This window comes from Bacillus rossius, chromosome 7 (genome assembly GCF_032445375.1).
Source record: "Bacillus rossius redtenbacheri isolate Brsri chromosome 7, Brsri_v3, whole genome shotgun sequence".
Classification (NCBI taxonomy): domain Eukaryota; kingdom Metazoa; phylum Arthropoda; class Insecta; order Phasmatodea; family Bacillidae; genus Bacillus; species Bacillus rossius.
The window spans coordinates 19,956,333-19,980,999 of NC_086335.1; the positions used below are offsets into that span (position 1 = coordinate 19,956,333).

A 24,667-nucleotide genomic window follows, 5' to 3' on the forward strand; every position below is an offset into this window, starting at 1 on the left:
CACTGACATAACCTAAAATGCAAGACTGTGTAGCCTGCAACAAATATGTGGACATATTGTGTTTGTAAATTAACTGACATGCTGATAAATCTTTATTGACAAACCTATATTTAAAAAAAAATATTCAAAAATGTAAGTTTGTATGTGTCCCCCACACAGTCTACAAATACCTAGTGAAACAATTAGAAGACTTTATCAGAATCTTTTAACAAAATTTTCCTACAAGTTTTATCTTATCAAAGGGTGATTTTTGAATCAAGATATACAATACAACCAAAATTAAACCTAAGCAAATGCAATAACTAAACTTTCTTCGATTCGCAGGCACCTACAGATTTTTACGTTAGAAAACTAAAACATCTTCACAGAAAACGTGTACACGCAACTATAAACTGAAATCAGGCATTACAAAACAAAATGTAAGTCAGCAAACAGCTGCTGAAAATTGACGTTTCTTAACTTTCAAGACTTCTGTAACCCGTAGATACCTTATAACAATGAAAGCATGCAAATCTGGATGTCACGATTAGGCTGGTTCACCTCAAAAGTTTACACCGAATACTCAATCTGTATACCAATACACCAAGGGTAGCTAACCTGTCGAAACCACACATTTTCATCATTATTAAATAGGGTATTCAGAGACCTAGAAGAAATGACACATAGGTACAAACACTGGCACAACTCAATCATTACAGTCTAAGGGAACTTAAGATTAGAGGATTTATTTAGCAGTCAGTCTGCGAAGGCTGTTATTGCAATTGCCGACGCAGCACCCAGATCACTGTCCTCCCCCTGCCCCTCCTTCCAACGACCCAGAGAACCGCTGTCATGCAATGCACTGTCTCTCGTCATGCGCCTCGCATGAGCGCCAAACTGACAAGTAGTTTAGTGTCGCGGGTTCAGAAGAGTTCACAGTATTTAAAAAGATCCAAGGATGGATGTTTTCGGGACAATGTTATGCCAAAAATTAGTTGTTACATAGAGATAATATTTTGTCGCTACGAGACTACAGGAGTGGAGTCCAGCACCTAGTTGTGCACCAGGTGGTATGTACTCACTACAGAAGTCCTAGGTTCGAGTCTCAAGAGTACAAGCACACTGTGACCCATCCATGTACAGGGCAGAACAATGTTAAGCGAATTAACTGCATTACTTAAACGTCAGGTGTGAGAATCACAAACTCTCAGCCCAATCCAATCCCGAAACCCTCCTCTACCAAATCACAACTTTTACCCTTTCCCTTTCTTTCCAGTAGAAACACTGGTGTGGTGTTGTAAAATGGAGAATGGCCCACTTGCATATATTTTGTTCTATTAAAAAAGCCTCACTGATTTCAATATTTCTATGCATTCACATTACAAACTTTAAATGGTGCATTTCACTACTTATGTTCTGATTTCTTCAAGAATTTCACAACGGAGAAAAAAAAATTAGAGCTGTAGAACGTGAGAGCATATTAGCTTAAACAGAATCTAATAGATGCACAAATTTATAAATTCAAATAAGTTATGACTCTAGTACCCCTAGGTTAGGGGTATGCAGACTTTCCCGTGAGATCAGCCAAATATTAAGTAAAACAGATTCTACAAAATTTTTAGAGAGCTGCAACACATATTTTCCTTGTATCTACACAGTATTTTAAGATGATAAAAAAAAGGGGGTAAAATTGAAATATTTGATTCACAATCTCAACATATAGTCTTAAAAATAAAGGCTACTAGGAAAAAAAAAAATGCAAATGTAAACAAATATGGTAGTCATTAGTAGAGCTCTAGTTATAAAACAAGAAAATCTAAAATATTTTAACTAATTAATTATTAAAATAAAAAGAAGCACCTGGTGGCAGGCGGTGTGATGGTAAGTGTGAGCGCACAGGTTGAGGACATGCGTTGTGATCGTGCCGTTTCATTTTGTTTGGCATTTTATTTTGTGCTGTGGTAGTGTAGTGAGTTTTCGAGCCGTAAAATCCTACACAAAGAGCAGAATGTGGTTCGCGAGCCGTGTTGTCTGCCGACTCCTGCCCTAGATGTACAACTTCTCGAATAACGTGTTTAGGTGCGACCACTTCCACGAGCCACATCCTTGATCTCAATTCTTTCTTTCACTCCCACAAGAAAACCAACATACCTAAGGCATTATTTTTCAGTCTATGTCTCACAATAATACACTTACCTGAGAAATCACCTATATTAAGAATTTATATTAAAACTCAGATACATTTTTTACACAATTAAATAGAACATAGTAACAGAATAATTGTTTACTTCTTTTTCAAATGACATGACTTTTTATAACTACTGATTTCCATGCACTTAATAATTACCAATACAACCAAAAATTTACAGCATGATCATAAAGCCTACGGTAGATTTTCTTGACAACTTCCGAATGGAACTATAAAGATAGCTGCAATCATGTTAGATAGCAAGATTCGGAATAAGTAAGCTGAATAGTTCGCCCAACAAAAAGCAATAGCTACAGGGTTAATCCCCACATAGAATTCCTCTCCTGGATCTGTTAGATATTAGCTTAGGAGTTGGTGGTCAAAGTCAGAGCATGACCTTAGCTGTGAGCAATCTACGATGGATGTCAAAGATCTAAACCAAGAGTTTCAGGTAAAGGGTAAAAAAGGACAAGTAGCTCGGAGCCACCCACCTCAGATTAGCCGACATCCTGCAGCTTGCTTCGAAGGCAAACAGCACTTCAACCTCTGCAGAGTGCGCGACCTTGAGGCTCCTCTTGCGACAGCCAAGATAACCTCGCTCCCAAGAAGATAATGCCTGCACAGACAACACTCAATGCTATCAAGGCGTCTGCCACACAATGGCCCACAAAATCCTCAGTTTTTAATGAGCACTCCTCTGGTGATCTTCACATGCAAGTCATAAGCAGGGGCATCAAGAGAAACCAAGAGCCAGAGGACAAATAATTTTGATGGGCTCCCTCTGTATTATTTAATATAAAACTTTTCAAACTCCACAATAAAAAATAAGAAAGCTAAAGACTGTAAAAGTTACTGTGGCCATAACTGTTAATGTTGTTTTGCATATTACATTACTGGTAAGGTTTCCTATTAATTGTAATAATAACAGACTTATAATTTTCCTCTTATCAGGGTAACCCAACTATTAAACAAATCTCAAAAAATAACTGGGGCCCCTCATTAACCAATCCCAGGGGAGCTTACTCGCTTCCACCCACAACACCACTCAATACCTAAGTGAAGTCTGAGACAGATGTGTTAGCTTTGGTTCAATAAAACATAAACATGATAACGAATACGTGATGATTATTAAATTATGTTAATTTTTTCTATAATAAGTATGATTGAAAAGTGTATAGAACAAATATGAAATAAAACATTTTATTAAAATAACACAGAAGAAAAGTTAAATAAAAACCTGGAAACAGCCAAATGGTATACATTATTTTAAATTTTATATGAACTTTTAGTCACACTGTCTTTTGTAGCTCGATGCTTGTCCATTTAAGAATAGTTTCAAGCATTTCATCGTTCACAACCAAATTCTCTGCAGTTTCAGGACTGTTTCAAAACCTAAAAGTGCAAGAGCTCAATCTAGGGACCTGCCAATTTGTACAATATTCATAGTATCAATGCAGATTTGTGTTGTTCATAATTTTATTAAGTATCTTATCCCATGTAGTAGAATGGAGGAGAGAATCATCAAATCAAATTCATCATTTGACATGTTTGCATTGAAAGCATCAATTTGCTAAAGGAAATTAAGGAATTAGTGAATTAGTGGGTTTTGTATCATTGTAGTTTCTGGTGCAAGAATGGCTGGTGTTTACATGACTGTCATGAGATGTGAGGCAGATTATAAATTGGCATGGTCAGTGAATTATAATTACATTGGTTACTTCGTGGATTCATGTTTCGTCATTGGTTCTAGATCATTATGTCTCCATTTTCTGCTCATAGCGAAAAATATCTACACACATCCGACATAAGCAAGTGTCTCAAGTTTTATGTTTACAGTAGAATCCCGCTAATCCGTACTAATTGGGACCGAACTCTGTTCGGATTAGCGAAAATTCGGATTAGGTGGAATTTTGTCATATAATGCCATATATTGTCTTTTTGAGGCGTATTTAGTGTCTGATATGTCAAATATGTATGAAAGGTCAGACAAAAATACACTTTTATTATTTAGCGTACATATTTAGTATCATATAATATTTTTAATTACTCACATAGCCTAAACTGCAATTTCAAATATTCCGAGTTTAACCAATCCAACAGCCTACATTATGTGACAACAATAGGTCGAAATGAAGGGTGGTTCATGAGTGTGTATTAGCGGAAGGGCAGTGACCTTCAACCAGAGTAAACAAAGCCCCCATCCTCCTTCCTGCATAGGCTTACGCATTCCTCTCCTCTTCCGTTCCCAACCATGATGAGTCAGACAGTCAGTGCGTCACATGCTACTGCTGTGTCACCTGCTACTGCGCACTTGCCTTGTGTTTTGTGAGCCCTTGTGAGCGGTGTGTAGTGTGGTTTTTTACATTCTGTGCTTGTCCCTGCTGTTGGTCATCATGACAAGTAAGCGTAAACATAACTCGTGTAGGCCTACATTAAAATAAAAACTTTAAGTGCTGAAAAGACTTGACAAAGTTGAAAGTGCCACTCTGTTATCGAAAGAATTCGGTGTCGGCAAAGCAACCATTTCCGATTGGAAAAAGAACAGAGGTAAAATTGAGCAGTTTTGTACTACCATAAGTGAAAAAATTATTGAAAAACGTATCAAAACGACAGTGTCTTCTTACGAAAAATTGGACGAAGCACTTTTTTTATGGTTTACCCAAGAAAGACCAAAAGGAATCCCTATCACTTGTCCCCTGATTCAAGAAAAAGCGCTTCAATTGAACAAGCTCATGGATGGTGACGCATCATTTACGGCTAGTTGCGGTTTCTTAGACTGATGGAAGAAACGACATGGAATCAGGCAGCTTACAATAACTGGGGAGAAACTGTCAGCGAACAACGAAGCAGCTATTGAATACCTTGAGCAGTTCAAAGATATCATTTCTTCCTACTCGCCACAGCAAGTTTATAACTCAGATGAGACGGGACTTAACTTTAAAGCATTGCCTACCAAAAGTCTTGCATCACAAGAGGAACAATCTGCACCAGGGTTTAAAATGGATAAACAACGCCTAACTGTGTTAGCCTGCTGCAACGCTTCTGCCACAAATAAGCTTCCACTGATGGTTATCGGCAAATCGGCAAAACCACACTGTTTTAAAAACATGAACATGAACACTCTCCCTGTATTTTACAGAAACCAAAAGAAAGCTTGGATGGATCGTGTCTTGTTCCAAGACTGGTTTGAAAAACAATTTGTGCCAAAAGTAAAGGCTTTTAACAAAGAAAATGGATTGCCTTCTAGTGCTTTGTTACTCATAGACAATGTTCCGTCACATCCTGAAGAAATGCAACTTGTTTGCGGTGATATCAAAGCCATTTTTCTCCCACCAAACGTCACTTCAATTTTGCAGCCAATGGATCAAGGAGTTTTGCAGGCTTTGAAACAGAATTACAGAATAATGCTACTTCATAGCCAGCTTAAAGAGAATGAATAACTGACAATCTTGCATAAACTCAAGAAAATCACCATCAAATATGTCATTTACTGCGAAGCAGAAGCTTGGGAGAAAACACAAACGGAATCTTTACAGAAATCATGGAAAATTCTGTGGCCTAATTTAGAGTTTGTCCAAATAGTCTTCCCCCGGCAAAAGAAAAATTTGAACTTCTTCAGCTAGTGAAAAAAATTGTATCAGGTTGCGAAAATGCAGAAGAGTGTGTTGAAAAGTGGACGGCCATTGACGACTGTGGCTACGAGGAATACACAGATGAAGATATCGTAGCAGCTGTGCAGGGAATGTCAACTGATCTTGATGCAGACGACAGTGAGGAGGAAGGGAACGCGTCGACCGATGTTGTTTCTCACACTGCCGCCGCCAGTGCCCTTAAGAGGCCGTGTCAGTAAATGTTTATTTCCAATATTCTGCTCTAGAAGTTCTCTCTTTTAACAGTGAGATTTAGTGGCTTTTTCAACCGAAGGAACTGTAGCCGCAGCGCGTGATAAAGCTACTATACCCTTATCACAGGATTAGTGGGACGGTTGACAGCTCGAGTTTACTCGACGAAAAATGTATCTGGTTCCTCGACAATCTAAGAGGATGACAATCTGACCGGCGGCTCACTAGGAAATTGCGGATGCAGGGATTCAGAATCAAGAAACCTCACTTTAACAAATGTAGTATGAGTCGTATCTAAAACTAAAACTAAAAATTTTAATACTTTAAACGTATCGGAATACAATTAATCTTCAAACATGTGGTAATTATTCTTTATCTGGATGTAATAGTCCGTGAAAAATAATGTTAGTTGACATTAAAAAGTATACGAAATTCATCATGTAACGTTTTAAAAGGATAATAACATAAATGCATATGCTTATATATTGCATATGCATCACACACAATCTAAATACAATCTCACTTAAGTCAGACTACCTAATTTTTTACAATGCACCATCATACAGTTTAACAGAGGTAGGTGAACCTCTTATCGACGTTGTTTCAAAGAATTTAAATTTACAAATATTACTATTTATCTTAATACGATATGTAGCCTACCTTTATGAATACGAACTTACAAAAAAATTATTGAATTTATCACATTACACTTTAACATTACACAAGACTAAAAAACTAACAAAACTTAATTTTATACATTGCTGTAGCATATTAGAAGACGAAATAACTCACAAGACTAACATTAAGAGGGCTGCATTACAAATTTACTTTACAGAGAAGAAAATATCCTTTCAAGATATTTCATTACCTCATTGATTACATAATACTGCCGTTGATGTGATCGTAGATATAAAGTATTTAAAAAATATATTCCATTATGTTTATGTAAATATTTTGAAAACGTTATTGCTTAAAGATGCTCATTATTTAAATAATAACGAATCTTTTACTTTTATGTACTGAACAAACAAAATACTTATAAGTTAATAAGAATAAGCTTAGTTGAGTAACATCTTCAATTTGTATTGAATTCAATGTACATATCGAAAATCATGTACAATGAATGCAAAAGATTGAATTCAATAAATATTTGATCTTGTGAAACGGCCATAATATTGATGTAGATTAGGGACCGGAAAAATTTGCGGTTTCGACGGCCTTCAGGATAGACTGCACATTCCCCTGTACACTCGGGCAAATAACGGCAGTTCATTTGCTGCTGACTTGTTAGTCGTCTCAGCTTGTTTGTCTGTGATTCGATCCATCTTTGGTTGGTGTTTTATAATTGGTTGAGATTCGTCCAGATGAACAGTAAGCCAATAGCAAAATCATCTAAAAGGTATATGTATTTGATTTCTAGCCTATCGCCTAATGAATCCGCGAATTTTTCCGGTCTCTATTAATTATAGATGCTCACATGCATCGTGAGAGTCCGTATAAAGCCTATTACAATTCTATAAGTATACATTAAAATGATTTTAAAATATACATGTGTAATATAATTAAAACTTGTTTAAGTAAGATCATCACAAAAAAAATGAAAATCCTTGAACAGTAAGTGATGTTTTATAAGATTTTAACAAAACACACTTACAATAAGAGAATACTAATCATACCACATAATTCAACACAAAATATACATTCCAGTAGGCGCTACGTAAAAACAACTTCTATTTTTATGCTGATAACTCTGCATTGTTTTATATATATATCATTATTTCTAACTTTTAATATTCTCTACACATTAACTGAAATTACTTATTTACAGAGTCTTAGCTAATGTTGGTCTGTACCACATACAGTTCGTACGATATCTCTACGCAAAACACATACAGTTCATTATTAGTAATATCAATTATATTTCATGAACATAATGAAATTAGTATAGGCCCTAGGTTGTTCACTGTTAATTGAGTACTTCTGAAGTATTTTCATTGTGAGTTAACATACATACCAAATGCCATTCTTCCAGTAAAGTTACAAAGAAGACAACAAGATAATATAAATATGTATGTAGTACCATATTTTAAACCCCTATTAAATGAATAATAACTCAATCTCTATTCTGGACTATTAAAAAATAATTTTTATTACTGTTATTTATAACTTAAATAAAATGACAACTAACAAATTAGTAAAAAATATAATTACGTGCGATATAGTGTGATATTTGTACTTGGACGGCAAACGAATATAATAAAATGTCTATGACAATGTTAACTTTACTCATTATTATGGAAAGAAACAAAATGGGCAGATAAGCATATTCTACGCTGACATTTGAAAATGCTCAATTCAAAATGAACATTCCCTAGCAAGAAAATTTATTTTATATCACCACAAAAAATCAAACTGCGGCGTCATTTTCCCGATGACAAACAAAAAAGTTGTATGGTCGCAAATAATACATTCGTATGGCGTCACATCAGCGGAATATTCCCTTGGCATAAATGTGTGAAGTCTGTGGCACTTATGGAGAAGTAAACCTTCGCTCGAACACAAAAACAAATGAACGAACAGCTTTTTTTTTTTGATAAGATGTGCAATCGGAGACCCCTGGGGTGGTTGAAGAGTGTCAGGTCGGTCGCCAGACCAGATAGTAAAAGCTCAGGGGCTGAGGATAGAAAAGGCATATCTCCAAATTATTAAGTATAAATGTTGTCATGTAATAGTTAAAGACTTGATTACACCCAGGTTTATAAACCCATCATGATCATGAAGACACTGATCGAAAGGTAATGTGCAAAACATTTCAATGGCGTTTTCAGTTTTTGCTAAATAATTATAAATATAAGCAAAATTTCAATGTATCTGGACAAATCAAAATATTGATAATATTATTTTCATCACAGAAATAATATATGATATGATAACTAAATTTGAAAAAAGCGGTTATGTTAAATGTATTGTATACTTTCAGTAGGCAAAATTTCCGGCCCCTACCTCTTATAGACTTTGAGAAAAACTGCCTTTTAAAATAACATTGATATAGATAGGAGCGCAAATTTGTGACACGGCCTCTTAATCTGGCTTTGCGCTACGTCGAGCAACATGCCGATGAATCCCCAACATATGTTATGTTTATGCGGCGTTGGCGAAACATTGCATCTTCAAGCCGATTTAGTGCATTGGGTCAAAGGAAGATTACTGGCTTTGCCTCTTAGATAATGGTTTGCTTTTATACGTTTTGTTTTGTGTCAATCCTGTACAGAACATGAATTCTACATATAGTATGTAAGTATATTCAAAAATTTTCAATACGTACATATGTATTTAAGTACTATGTACGTAATCCTATTTTTTTCTCTTTTCAGTTACACAGTGAAATAGATAAATTATAAGTTTCTTATGTACATATTAATAAACGTACAACATTACTTGAAAAAAAAAAATGTTTTTCTTTAATTTTCCTAGTTCTTAAGTGTTAAAAATTATTATTTTTTGTCCTAGCCCTGTTCGGATTAGGCGGATTTTCGGATTAGCGGGGTTCGGATTAGCGGGACTCTACTGTATTACATTTTATTTTTTTAAGTCGTACTTAGATCCTATGCATTTGACCCTAATGACATGATCTTGCTGTTTTAATTTAGTACATCTAAACTCCTGAGTAATTGATCCTGATAGCATGATCCTGCTGCAAATGAATCTGTTTCAATTAAGTACATTGAAAATCCAGTGCTCTTGATACCGTAGGAAACTTGGTGGTGAAAAATAGCCTTGAAGTCTGCAAAATTGGGCTTATTACATTTGTATTTAGGTTAGGTGTACATTAAAAAAAGAGTAAAATTGCAAGAATGGTTTAAGTTGGTTACATTAAAAATATTATGAAATTGTGTGAATGTTTGGTTAGCTAAAGTTAACTACACTAAATATATTATAAAATAAAAAGGATGGCATGATAGGTTAAGTAAGCTACAATTTAAATCAATGTTGATAATAATTTTTCTACTGGAAAACCTGATACTGATACAGTAATGTACCTAGTTACAAGTATCTGATACTTTTGTATCAGAGCAGTAGCGGTCCTAGGAAGCGACAAGGTATCAGCATTCTCGTTACAGGGTACACATCCTCCGTGCCGTCATCACCAGCGTAAAAAAGGATCGGTGTTTCTGACACATTATTCATCACGCCCGGTAATTCTCTACCTCTGTTACTCTCATGCCCGCCTGATACAGCCAGTATCAATCAGTTCAACATTCACTGCAGTTTGTCCTGGCCGTGTATTAATTACCACCATGTACATTGTTGCGGGCTGTCATGCTTTGTAGTTAGTATCTTTATAGTGAAATAAGGAATGGATAAGTGCAGGAAAAAGACTTCATTTGTGTGGAATTTTTTTAAGGAAAATAATGAGTTTGCTAATTGTAATTTGTGTAAACAAAAACTGAGTTATAAATCATCATCGACTAATCTGAAGAAACATTTGAAACATAAACATTGATATAATATGCTCACTAATGTACGTACATATCTGTTTTTTTTATTTTTAATTTTTGATAAAATCGTAATCTTTTAATGTATGAAAACACTAGTTACTAATTGTTTTCGAAAAAAAAAAAAGTCCATATGTAGATTACATCTGTTATTAGTGTCAACTGAGAATTTATTTGCATTTTCATAGCTGTTAGGTGCACAAATATAAATATTATATCTTGTATTAATGTACTTTTTAATATTAAAATTTCATTAGTTTTATTATTGAACGAGACTGTGCACGCACTGTGCACTGAGCGTACTTTGATGTGGGACAATAACCAAACGACTCGTAACAATTTTGCTTTGCGCCTCTCCTTCAACGCCTTCTCCTGCGCTTCCTCCCCTACATTATTTCCCTTCTTTATCCCTTATTCGTCGTTCCTGCTCCCTCCCCTTTCACAAGCTCCGCCCAAGTGACCGTCATCTGCGATCGGGTTCTGCGCACATTGGCCGTGGTGTTGTTCCAGGCGAATTCTGAACTGATACTAAAGTACTTGATACTTTTCAAGTGTACTCGTTTGCCGTTCCTGATACAGGCACGTATCAGTGACAAAGTATCAGGGAGATACTTTTCGACCCACCTCTAGGTCAGAATAACTACATTGTAAATTGGTAATTCCTAAGCAACCACGAAAAATATTTGAAAGTATTTTTAATGTAGCTAACCTAACCTAACCTAACCTAATAAACAATTCTCAATATTAGACTTAATTTCTCCAAAACATAAAACACACGGAACCACACCGGAAGGCAAAAAATGGCGGCAGTCACGTCTATTCACAAGTATTGTAATGTAACCTATACCTAGTGAGATTTCATGTAAATCCATGGAATTTAGAAACGCAGTTTTCAGGGTAAATAAAAAAAGTCCTTAGTGTTCGAAAAAAGGTAAATATGTAGTTGGGCGGTATTTACGGAAAAAAAAATGCTAAAAATCCGAAAATACTTTTATTCTATGCTCTTTCACTTCCTCTTTTCAAAACAACCGGCGGAGATAAGAAATTCCAAATACTTTAGGAGATATCGAATTTATAAATTTCATCATATGTAGTTCAGCGGTATTTGCAAAACAAAATGTTAAAAATCCGAAAATACCTTTATTATATGGTCTTCAACTTCCTCTTTTCATTAAAAGCGGCGGAGATAAGAAATTCCAAATACTTTAGGAAATATCGAATTTTTAAATTTCATCACAATACCAGTGCACTCATGTGGCATTCAACATTGTTTCTTGTTTACGAGTATCTATTTTTTTATTGGATAATGATGTCATGTGATTTTTCATGATAGGCCAGAATTCAAATGAACCAATACGTGATTATTTAGTTCATTTATTGTTTAAAACGGTGTTTAATTACCGCCTCCAACTTATGGGTGAGTTTTTAACGTTTTTAATTTTAAAGTCTTATTTGTTATTTGAATATTGTTGCGCAAGTAATAAGTAAAAAAAAATTACGTGAGTTCCTACTGTCCATCCTTTGTTCCGGTTGGTTAGGTCAGGTCAGTTACATTATAAATAATTTAAAACAAAAGAATAATTAAAATTAATTCACATTATTTTCAATATCACCTTAGTTTGAAAGTATTTATAATGTAACTGACCTGACCTAATCAACCATTTTAGTTTACTGTTCATCCTCTGTCCCGGTTTGTTTGGTCAGGTCAGTTACATTATGAATATTTTAAAACTAAACAGCCATTAAAATTAATTCACATTATTTTTAATGTTGGCTTAGTTTTGAAAGTATTAATAATGTAACTGACCTGACCTAATCAACCATTTTATTAATTACGCATTCACGAACACCCGGCAAAATAACAAAAATGGGGACGGTCCAATAGTTGCACAAGTCTTGTATTGAAAAAATTAAAAAATTTGATATCACCTAAAGTATTTGGAATTTCTTATCTCCGCCGGTTGTTTTGAAAAGAGGAAGTGAAAGAGCATAGAATAAAAGTATTTTTCGGATTTTTAGCATTTTTTTTTCGCAAATACCACCCAACTACATATTTACCCGAAAAAAATATTTTCCTAATTTTATTATTTTATTTTTGGAAAAGCCGCGACGCTAGATTTTGACCTTTTTCAGGCCATCTGATGGGCTGCATGTATCATAACTGACGGACGGACCGGTGACGAACGGATGAGATGGATCATTATTGAGTCCAGCTTTACGAGAACTTCAATACTTTTAAATATTTATTTATTAAATATAATAAACGCCGCATTAGTTGGTCGCATCCGTGCTGTGCCGGGGAGGGTCACTTGCTTAGTAATAAACAAACGAGAACAAGCGTTAAAAATATTTATCAACTACACAAATCAAGTAGGTACTTTTCACATTACGATACTTAACATGCAACATGCGGGAGGGAACATAAATAACTAAAACACGTGGTGAGTATGAAGATGAATTGAATTTAAATAATTCTGCAGTTGTAATTTGTGAATTGCTTGACAATATAATTTCTTACCGTACAGGGTTATCATAACAAATCCAAATTTACTATAAAATTTTTTAACCTTAAAAACTATTTCAAACACAACGTTAACACACACATGACGTTTTCCTTTCCAATTACAGTACTACCACTCCATTCTAAACTGTACCATTATTGCCAGACTTTTAAAACCAAATAATATTTAACAGAATTTAAAAAATCTTTAAATCACGAAACTCAATTAAACATTCCCTAAAAAAATATTGCTATATAAAACAATAATTATAAATTAAAGAAAAAACCCATAATGACATTAATATTTTATGCTTCCAAATACTTCCTTCAATAACTTGACACTAGCCAACGAGCATTAACCCTACGGACACTAGCCGATAGTGCGCCTCTTAGGGCCGGGACTATAGTCGGCATTCGGTTATCACCCAGTATCCGAAATCCTCTTCAGTGCGGAATTCGTATTATAGACCTCTTTCGGTAGCTGGATGACTGCTAGGTACGGATGGCTCTCCACTCTTGAGTGAATGAGGTCTGAAGCTCTATCGAAAGTCTGTTCGGCGTATTTCATAACGTTTTGTTGACAATGGCGGCGGATTTGGATGAGTTAAGAAATCACATAAATGGAGTTTTTGAATTTTACGAAGAATTGGAAGATCATGTTCGGCTTCCTAAACGATATATAAGAAATACGCCAGATCCCTTTGAAATCTACAGAGAAAAGGAGTTTCAAAATAAATTTCGATTCTCAAAAGAGGTGGTTAGAAATGTCCTGTACCCATTTGTTCAGCATTTGGAAAAACCAGATAATCGTGGTTTGCCGATTCCTGCAGAGAGGCAGTTATTGTTGGCCTTGCGGTTTTATGCAACTGGGAGTTTTCACGTAAGTATTTAAGCTGTATTTATCCATGGACTGTTTTGATGTCATGTAATGATAGATTTTAACTGGCATAGTAGGCCTAACCTAAACAAAAGTAAACAAATAGCTGCTCTTATGTAAAGATTTGTCGTGAATGTGTTTTAGCTTTGACTTCGTACTGTTCATGTAGCTCGTAACAGACACATAAATTTAATTTTTTTTTTATCATAAATTAAGTTTGTTGGGACTTGCCTCAACGTCATACCTACACCTTGATCTATTGTACCATGTAAATTTCCATTGCAAATACAAATTAATAGTGTAACAAGAATATATGTATGTTATAATTTATTTCACCACTCATTTAATTTACCTTCTTTATATATTTTACAAAATTTTATACTTTTTAGGTACTTTATTACTTTGGTACATGTAGACTTGTAGACATAACAGAAAAGAGTGGTATTAAAACTATAAGGAAGTTCTTCTACTCATATGTCCAGAATTAAAAACAACTTTTAAAAATTTAATAAAACTTATGTTGCAGTTGAAAGTTAAATATATGATGTTAAATATTCTCATTTGGTAACATATTTTTACCTTGTAAGTTTGCTAAGTCAAGATTGTTAGTTTTGTTTTAAAAAGTAATACTATACATTACCTATCATGTGTAATTTATAAATCTTTTTATTTTTACAGGAAGTATGTGGGGACATGAGTGGCCTAAGCCGAAGTACAGCGGGAGCAATAGTTAAAGCTGTTACGGAAGCTCTAGCTGGACAGCTGAGACACCACATCAAGCTACCCAACACAGATGAGGAAATGAATGGTGCTATGCAAAAATTTTTTGAAATTGGAAATTTCCCTGGTGTTGTTGCTGCAATAGACTGCACTCATGTTCCAATTGCAAATCCTGGAGGAGATAGAGGAGAAGTGTTCAGAAATAGACATGGGATTTTTTCTCTGAATGTCCAGGTGGGTTTAGCGCTGTCTACATAAAATTTCATAAAACCAGCCTTGTCCCGTTCTCATATCCCTTAAAGCAAATTTAAAAATGGAGATAAAGAAATATTTCTCTCCTGGTCCGACTTTGAAAATAAACTATCGCTGTTACTGAGCCACCAATATTTTAAGTTTATAAAATAAAAAAGTACATTATGTGTTGGAATTGCTTTTGAAAAATAAATTAAGCCTTACTACATTCTGTAAAGCCATGTACTTAAAAATATATATATATATATATATGTACATACATACAATGTGCTATAAAAATTTTTTGATTACATAAACAATGTAGCCACTTTTTATGAATTTTGAAGTAAATTTATTTTTATATAATGTGGTAAAAGTTACGTATGACGTATCCAAGTTAACCCCTTGATCCTGATAGCATGATCCTGTATAATTGATCCTGTGGTAAATGATGGTGGTTGTTTTAATTTATTGTGTCGACAGATCCTGGACTCAAGATAACATGAAAATGAATTTTGATCACAAGTTGAATTCAAAAATAAAATTTCACTAAACCTGACAATTTGTTTGCATTGTAATATTATGTTCAGGATCTGTCAATGTAATAAATTAAAACAGCAAGCATAATGTACCACAAGATCATGCCATCAGGCTCAAGGGGTTAACTTGGATACATGAAACAGATTTTTTACCTAAAATAGTTTAGTTTATTCTATTAAAAAGAAGTATAACTTCAAATGCATGTAAATACATTATCTTTTTTAGTGCTAAGCCAATTTTAACATAAGCCTATTCTTGTTACACCGCAAATGTATTTTTGGTGCAGGTTGCTGTCAGCGCCCAAATGAAAATTATTGACATTTGTGCTACAAGACCTGGTTCATGCCATGATGCAAGAATTTTTGATGGATCAGGACTTAAGGTTTGCTTCGAAGAACAACGCATAAAGGGCATTATGCTAGGAGACAGTGGTTATCCGTGTCTTCCATACCTGTTCACACCACTGCTAAATCCACAGACAGAAGCTGAAGAAAGATATAACGTCGCTCATATCCGAACCAGGAATATTGTGGAGAGGACATTTGGTGTTTGGAAGCGAAGATTCCGCTGCCTTACTAAAAAACTGGAGCACAAGCCTGAAAACATTGTCGCTATAATTTGTGCAACTGCTGTTTTGCACAATATTAGCTTAGATGTCGAAGCGCCTTTACCAGAAGATGAATTTCCTTGGGTTGATGTGTTTGGTGCTCCTATAGCAGCAGAAGCAGCTGCTGGGAATCGCAACAGATTAGGTCATCTGATTCGTGCAGATTTCATTCAACGTCGGTTTATGTAATATATTTCAGTAAAGATTTTCTTGTTTGATTAATCCCTAGTACTGTAGTAAATGTTTGCGTATTTTATGCACTATGCAAGACTTTTTTTTTAGTTTTGTTGCTGTATTACAGTTTGTAAAATTTTATTCACCATATTTTTAACAAATTGAAGCATACAGCTGGTAAGCAACCATGCTTGGCATGTCATGTATCCTACTGTAGCCAAACATAAATACAAACATAGCCATGTGACTCACATATAGCATGTCCATATAGTGTTTACGTTTATCAGCTAGTTATCCAATCATGGGAGTGTAGGTTTGCAGACTACAGCCCTTCCCCAGATTTAATATCTTTTTTTAAATAAAAAAAATATGGTTAGGTTAACATGCAGCTAAAACTGCATGCTAATACATATAATAATCATAATTGTGTTATTAGTTCAAGAGTTGCCATTAATAATTGTTTTTATAAATTTAATGTTAAAAGGTTAAATTTCAGGAAGCCTCTCAACTAGAGTTTTACCTGTCTACTGTGTTTCTTGGCGGGAGTAAGCGTGTTTTATATGTTTATTTTTAAGTATAATATTGTTATAGTTGTACTAGAAATATTTAATAGGCTTCTTACTGAACCCCGTGGTGCAGATTTATTTTGTCATAATTTACATTTTTTCATGGTGTTAAGTATTTCTGGTGATTTTATTGTTTTGTGCTGTATAAGCAGTTTAAACTTACTTTTGTATTTGTTTAGTTACTTTTTATGTGGTTAGACATTTTTTTGTACCTAAGTACTTAGTACCATGAAGAGTCCATTGGTGTTTTGGAGTTACTGAAGATGTTTTGTGCAGCTTGACATGTATTTATATCATGGTCACACTATAGCGGCCACAGTGACTTGTGACTATTGAGAAGCATCAATAAAACATATTGAAAAGAATTTGGTGTCCAAGATACATTATTTAATTAACCATTCATCAACAGTGATGTTGTTTTCTGGAATGTAAATCATGCATAACTAATTTTCATGAATGTGCCCCCCTTTCCAAAATATTCAACTAGCCAGGAAAGGCTACAAACCTTAAAATATTATCTACAACTTTTGTTTGAAATAATTATTTATAGACAAACCACTACTGAAAGGGTGGAAAAAAAAAAAAACAAGGTTTAAAGACAAAAATTTTTTTAACACCATCATTAAGTAAATGATAAAATCTAGAACAATTGTAAATCTTTTAAAGGTAATGTATTACTTGGGCTGAAACAAGTTTCAATGGATTAACTATTACCATTTAAAGAGGGATTGAAATAACAAAAAATTAAAACTTATTTTCTATCACATTCATTTGAAATTTATTTTAAAACAATGTTACTATTATCCAAAGCCTTGGCCTAAAATAAATTTTACATGAACCACATATTAGTGGTAGACATAGAATATAGTTTGGAGTTTAAAAAATTTAACTACCTTAGTAGGCATATTTTTTTTAAAAAGCTATTTAATGCTGGATCCATTGAGTTAAAACCATTGCTGCATTGAGTACGAGAAAATGTTAAAATGTTCATTTTGGAATTTTGGAGAATGTATGGTATGCTAGGTACATTAAGTTCTTAAATTGTTACTAATGTTTATTTTCCAGAAAAAGACAGTGTTTCAAAATCTACCATATGCCTGTAGGCCATGCAAAAGTGATTTTTTTTTTCAATTTATTTTGTTTTCAAGAATATGAAGCACAACTCACTTCAGCACAATGATAAATGAGGTGCTGAGTTTCACTTTTTGTTATAACTGTTTAGTAATTTTTTTTAAATATGAGTATGATGTAAATTGTTTTTATTTAGATTTTGTTCTAGTTTCTTGTTGAATGAGTAGATTAAAATGAACTTAGTTTGAGAGATGTCATAAACACCACAAATATACAGGCAATTCAATGTTATTAACTTGCAATTTATTAAATTAAGCAGGGTAGCTGAATAATGGACAATACAATAATGCAATAACTATTGGAATTGTTGCAGAACTGTTAATTTCTCATTTTTATGAGAAAATTTGCACCTCGTGCCACTTCTCCATATGCCTTAACATTATGTTTACAGTGAATATTGAAGTGTACATTTGTTTCTAACTAAACTTTGTAAATAAAAACCAAATTTTAACATAATGATTATGTGGGTTAAAAAAATTATTTATAAGATAAACTACATAAGGCTGATGTTAGTTAAAATTCTAATGACTTTTGTAAAAAAAAACATTTGCTATAAATAGTAGGTACATATAATTAAATAAATAAACTTTACTAGGCAGATGTAAATTAGAGTTCTAATCACTTTAGTAAAAGTAATAGAACCAGTCATCTATAAATAGCTTATCATTGTTGAATTATTTATGTTTTAACATACAACTTGGAAGAATAAATATGCACACACAAATATCCATAAAATTTCCAATGACAAAATTCCCTGATGAGTCATTTGAATGATTTACATACTTTACAATTTTCTTAAAGAATTAAGGACAATTCAATCTACACCATCCCTATAGATGCACTAGTTCTAACAGAACCTTGCATATGCCATTTTACACAATGTGTGACTATGTACTAGAACACCATCTGAAAAACCAAATACATGTTTAAAGTCTGGATGATGGCATAGCAGAGCATGACATTTCTCCCTCAAATTACTATCATTGAGAAATTTCCATGACTTTTCCATGTTTTAAGTAAATTTATTGCTTTTCCCTGACTTTCCAGAATTTGAACAACCTGCATATTAACAAGGAAGTTTGAACAAAACAACAAGTTTATCAGTTATCCAAGTATTTTTTTACAAATAAAAAAAATTAATTTAAATTCATCAGAAATATAAACTTCTGAAATAATATAATTAAAAATGCCAAAATAACTTAATTCTATGCTCTTCAACTTCCTGAATTTAATAAAAAAAAAGGCTGAGATAAAAAATTCCTAATAGTTTAGCAGTAATCACCGTTTTACCATCCCATGTAATAAGACAATTATTTGTTTCTTGTATTACGTACACAGCCTTACTTCCATAACACCATTAACGAAGTGTTTTTTTTTTTTCAGTTTTGTTTTTAATGTTAATTTCATCATACAAAAGTTATAAATTATAAAGTGCTGCAACATTATAAGCCCCCTTCAAACTTTAATCATGCAATTAGTACAAACAGGTTTTGCAATTAAAAGTAAATGAAGATAAACATTTTTTTATTTTATGTAAATGGACAAATTCTAAATACAAAACTAAATTAACAATGACAAAATTTCTAAATACAAAATTACATTGTTGATAAATTAACTTCAAATATTTTCTGTACTTTTATGTTCATCTGCCTGCAACTGGCGCAACAAAAGTTGTTCCCTTGCAAGTTTAACCTTGTGTAGCTCCTCATTTTGCCGCATTACCGCAGCATGCAACTCAGCATCTTGTTTAAGTTTTGCTGCATGACTTTCCCTAAGCATTCTAATCTCTTCATCAATTTTCTCAATCCTTTTCTTTACCTCTGCCTCAACCATGTGGGCGGACTTTACAGAAAAGGAGCCCTTCTTGTTAATTGGCAGTTTCGGAGCCAAAAACGTTTCATCTGCAAATAAATTTATTTCATGTAATACAACATAACACTTCACATATATTTTTGCATGCTTTAAGAGAACATGTGGGAATAATTTTTAGCCAAGATACATTTGCTATACAAAATATAGGTACTAGTAGCATAGCTGCTTAGATTAGCCGCATAATAGATTTAACTTACTGATGTGAAGAGCGCATCTGAAAAACAAAATACAAAATTTTTTTTTAAATAAGAACTAATTTCTAATCATTCTGTAACACGGCGTTGCAATATTTTGAGTACCTAGTTTATCTGTAATGCACCGTTTTATGGTTGGTTAAGTTAACTACATCTAAAATACTTGATTAATCATGAGGTATGTACTGTTTTAAAAATAAATAATTTAACCTTACCAGGATTATCAAAGTTCTGGGATGTAGTAGGCCTAGCAGCTCCAATAATTAGAGGTGGGGTGTCTGGAGCATCTGCCACTTCATCCATTGCGACTACTTCTGCACAAACAGTTGTGGCACTGCAGTCAGCCCTGGCATCCTGGAGGTGGATCGTGTTGCTATCCCATGCCGAAACCACCTCCAAATCAAAATAGGGCTGGATAGAGGAAACCACAGTTGCCATTTCTTCCAGCTGAGGTGGGGAAACAAAAGCTTTGCCCCCACCTGTTGCCATAGCATGACTTCTTTCTGTTTGACGATGCTTCCTTGCTGTGGTTTTTGTCTTTTCCCAACACCTGGAAAGTTAAATTGAACACTGATATAATAATTTATTGAAACTTTAATTTTAGTGTAATACAGTTTCAACATAAAAAACATGAAACGAAAATTAATGGTCAATTAAGAAATTGCTACTAATTAGCAAATACATCATACTTGATACTAGAAATCTCAAAGCAGTACAAATGTGTCTTTATAAAAGCCCATATCTTATGTACAATGGTAATTGTAACACATATCCAAGTTGATTCCTTAATACTGTGGAAAGATTTAGGACTTAACAAAAGCTTGTGATAGGCCTATACCAATTAAAAATTGATAGTAAGATGAATACAAAAGAAAATTTTTTTACTAGATCTGATATATTTGTTTGTATTATACTTTGTTATGTTTTGGAAAGGATATTTCGACTTACTTTAAAACAGCAAGCACCATGTGTACCACAGGATCAACTGATATAATTAGTTTAATATATTCACACATACCTTTTTAGCTGGCCATCATCTCTTTTAGTTGTCACGTTACTTGCGTTAAACTCCAAGGCTATAATTTTCCACGTAGCCTTCTTTTCAGTATTTGAAACAGAGTCCGTTTTCTTATTTTCAACTATGTTCTTATATTTTTTTATCAAGTCAAACAAAATGTATTTGTCTGCTTGAGTGAACGCGATATTTTTCGGCGTACTCATTATCTTCACTGACAATTGCACACAAAAAATAAAATATCTACGGTCACCAGACACTAACCTCAACAAATTCAAACAGTAATTTAATTAGCGTGTGTTTAAAATATGTCAAACGTCACAAAAGACGATCGAAACAGACGGGTAGCTTCCTATACTCATTTGGAGTACTATCGGTAAGTAGAAATTTGTACTATGTTGCCATATTTTCAGATAATGTGAATGTGAAAGGGCTTTCGGCTGGCAGTCATCCGAAAATCGTTTATAGGAAACGGAAGGTGAACAAGCTGCCAGAGGAATGACTGTTGAAAGCGCTTTCGGATAACGACTATAGGCTCGGCCCTTAATCGCACAGGTCGCGATGCCTCACCGAAGCCTCTCAAAGTCGTGTGCCACGAACATGCCCGCGCGTGCAACATGGTGCAAAGAGTATGAGTCCACTGAACGACCCACAGCTAGTACCACTACCAGCCACATTGGCGGAAGCACTCCGCCAGGTGTGGCAATGTGCTTCCGCCGGACTATAGCATTCAAGAGCGCATGTTTTCTTTCACAGACATAAACTATGTAATATATAATTCTTCATATTTTTTTTTAATTATTAATGTAATTGTTCAACGTGCGACTATGTCCTAAACTTGACCGCGTATGTTCCCCACATGCTGCGCTTTTGGTGCACAATTAGCAAGCCCGCTGTAGAACCGCGCTACACGGAGTCGGCAGTATCCATCGGGAGCTCGGAGAGGCTGGTCGTCTTCGCGCAATGCTGAGGTCAACTTCGCGCCAATTGCAGCCTCATCTAGAGCGTTAGTTATGACCCCCACCAGCCGTGCGTCACCGCACAGGTCTTAAAAGCCGTCGCGCGCCTAGCGCCATCACAGCACAACGTCCGCCACGTATTGTTCTCCATCAAACTCCCCCTCGCACCATTGTAAGCAGGGTCATCACTGAACAGCTGTTCATGCGCAGAGCTCACCAACCTAGAACAGTCGCGGCCAGGGGATGGATAGCACCATGTAAAGGTTGTGTTGTCCTACTGGCCCTAAGTTTCCAAGTCCCCGACGAAGCTCACTCTGTGAAAGTCGTTTTGCCCGAGTAGCTCCAGCCGGAGAGTGGCGAGTTCAGACCTGATGTGGCCGGGACCGGAATATGCGGGTCAGGGGGATTAATTAAGGAGAGGTTGAGGACATTGGTGTAGACGGTGGAAAAGATGACTCGCTCAGATCTGTAGACGAGATTTATTAATAGCAATATTTCCTATTCGCGACCTGGCCTACCACGTCAAGAGATAGACGTTACTCCCACGCAGCGAACCGGACTTCCTGATTATGAACAGGAAACAATCGTTATGCAGTAGAGTAGCCGATGACTACCCCGTGGTACACGAAGCTAATCGCGGTAGCCCGACCGTGCATGTCGTACTCGAGACGTGTGTTTGCTCGTCGAGCAGAGAGGTGCAGGTCGGCTCGGCGTGGCAACTAGATAGCGACTGACAATCCGCTCGCGCATGCGCGCCTTTACACCCGGGTGGCAGAGTAGGATGGGGGGGGGGAAGCCAGCGCGGGAGGAAAAGTGCTCGCGGCAGGCCAGGGGCGGGTCTACAAACTAATTACACAAGCACTGAATAACAATATGAGATTAATTACAAAATACAAGTACAATGTTAATTACGAAATAGGCATATATGAGTTACACTGATATGTGGCTGTCCATGAGTGGTCCTCATTACATAACGTAGGGTGCACACGGGTATGTCCCTGACCTTTCACTGCACTGCACCAGTGGGGAAGGTGTCTCCCTTAGGCACACGGCTGTGGACAGGTACGGCCTCTACGTATAGGAGGGCACGATGACTGTCGTCATATGTCCCCCTCTCCAAGAGCTGTCCTGACCTCAGACGTCGGCCTAGACAGGCAGCCGCAGCCGTGTCTGGTCCCTCACGTTGGGTGTGTTCAGGTCGTCCATTCGGGGTCGGGCGAACCGCGGCAGGAGCTGCATGATGCTGGAGAGCAGACCACCGGCATTCGGCTGTCGCACGTCACAGTACTTGTACAGGCCCTCCCACTCGTAGTCCCGGAGATAGCGAGGGGCAATCGTGTCACGTGTGGACCGGCGTACCTTTGGCCAGTCCCCTGTGTAGATAGTCGTCATCGGCTCCTCGGAGGGCATGTCCAGGACCACCTGCTGTGCCCGGTCCACGTCAACCTCACCTCTGAGGAGCCGCACAGTCAATTCATCAGCTGTAGCATCGTCAATGTCCGTGTTCCCCACCTGCCGTTCCCAGGCGCGGGTGTGTCTCCATCTGCGTCCCTTTTCGTGGTCCGGCGTAGTCACCGTCAGGTCGCTGAGGTCAACCAAGTCACCGAGGATGGTGTCATCGGCAGACACATCCTCTATGAGCGGCCCTAACCCACGCAGGGAGTTCCCATTGTCAACGTCGTTATTGTCGTCGTCGTCCGGAAGTATTCGGCTCATAAGGTGCTCCAGCTCGATCATGCTGGCCACTCGCGGTCGTCCATTGTCCGTCACGTCGGCTGTCGCTGCCGCACCCTGGTCACCGTTGAGGAACAGTCACCCCCCTCCTGACCACCTTTCGAGGGAGACCGGTCCGGCTCCCTCGCTGTGTCATCGGTGGGTACAGCATCCCGTGGTTCGTCGTCGTTGACGTCGTCTGTCCAGTCAGCTAATCGGAGGTCGTCCCTGTGTACCTTTGTCGTGTGCCCAACAGCGCGACAGACGAGGTACGTCGTGGTTCCCAGTCAGCCGACCAATTCATGCGGGCCTGCCCACTTAGGGTCTAAGCTGGTGCAGAAGCTCTTGTCGCCTGCCGACAGATGATGGCACGGGACAAAGACCTACTGGCCTGGCTTGAGCAATCCCAGAGGCTGATGCATCTGGAGGGTACGTCGGGCCAGGTATTGCTCCTGGCATCGTCGAGCATCCTTGCGTCGATCATCGACAGTTGCCTCGTGAGAGTCGGTGAGTGCTCGCGCTTCCCCGGGCAGGGCGAGGTTTCGGCCCGGCACCAGTTCGGCAGGGGAGTGGCCCACGACTACATTCGTCCTGCGGCGCAGGCAATACAGCAACGTCGGCAGGTGCAGGTCCCACTTGGTATGGTCCTCGTCCAACCAGATGCGAAGCAGAGTTTTTAAGTCCTGATTCCGCCTTCCGGTCGGATTCGCGCGTGGGTGGTAGGTGAGCATGGTGTAATCCTCCATCCCCCATCTCTCGCCGGACATTTGCCAGTGTCTCCCCGTAAACTGCACCCCGTTGTTCATCAGGAGGACCGCAGGGTACCCATATCGCGGGAAGAACTCGCACACGAGCAGGGCAATTACAGTGTCGGCCTTCATGTTTGGTACCGCGAACGTTTCTGCCCAGCGGGTGAATATGTCCATGACCACCACGATAAAATGCGGGCCACAGGACGTACGAGGATACAGCCCCATAATATTCACCACCACAGTGTGGAAGGGATCTCAGGGCCGCCATGGGACCTGTTGCTCCATACCATCGGGACGCCTGGACTTCGGCT

At 36.8% G+C, this 24,667-nt stretch overlaps 2 protein-coding genes and 1 long non-coding RNA gene across 6 annotated transcripts in view; 1 reads left to right on the plus strand and 2 right to left on the minus strand.

The window, feature by feature from the left end:
- LOC134533703 (uncharacterized) overlaps positions 1-13,522 on the minus strand; it is a 75,774-nt gene extending 62,252 nt beyond the window's left edge. Inside the window, exons 1-2 of one of the 4 annotated variants that reach the window (XM_063371266.1) lie at positions 13,431-13,522; positions 2,659-2,783 (exon numbers count right to left, since the gene is read on the minus strand). In XM_063371266.1, the coding sequence (XP_063227336.1) occupies positions 2,659-2,675 (17 nt within the window). In that variant the 5' untranslated portion in view covers positions 2,676-2,783; positions 13,431-13,522. Of the gene's footprint in view, positions 1-2,658; positions 2,784-13,023; positions 13,383-13,430 lie in introns of those variants that run through there. The other 3 variants (XM_063371264.1, XM_063371265.1, XM_063371268.1) reach the window with 3 other exon arrangements.
- Positions 13,523-13,588: 66 nt separating this feature from the next.
- LOC134533702 (putative nuclease HARBI1) lies at positions 13,589-17,085 on the plus strand. Its single transcript, XM_063371263.1, has 3 exons — positions 13,589-13,885; positions 14,561-14,836; positions 15,660-17,085. The coding sequence occupies exons 1-3, from the start codon at positions 13,589-13,591 to the stop codon at positions 16,167-16,169; spliced, it is 1,083 nt and encodes a 360-aa protein (XP_063227333.1). The 3' UTR covers positions 16,170-17,085.
- Positions 17,086-18,343: 1,258 nt separating this feature from the next.
- Positions 18,344-21,203, minus strand: LOC134533705 (uncharacterized). Its single transcript, XR_010075373.1, has 3 exons — positions 20,936-21,203; positions 20,133-20,467; positions 18,344-19,752 (listed from the first exon to the last, which is right to left on the minus strand). It is a non-coding gene; the product is annotated as an uncharacterized LOC134533705 (long non-coding RNA).
- Between the last annotated feature and the right edge of the window lie 3,464 nt (positions 21,204-24,667).

Bases quoted from the DNA above. Each gene is read 5' to 3' on its own strand.
- LOC134533702 (XM_063371263.1), top strand. From the start codon at position 13,589: ATGGCGGCGGATTTGGATGAGTTAAGAAATCACATAAATGGAGTTTTT. The intron at 13,886-14,560 runs GTAAGTATTTAA...TTATTTTTACAG, and splicing joins ATGCAACTGGGAGTTTTCAC to GAAGTATGTGGGGACATGAG. The intron at 14,837-15,659 runs GTGGGTTTAGCG...TTTTTGGTGCAG, and splicing joins TTTTTTCTCTGAATGTCCAG to GTTGCTGTCAGCGCCCAAAT.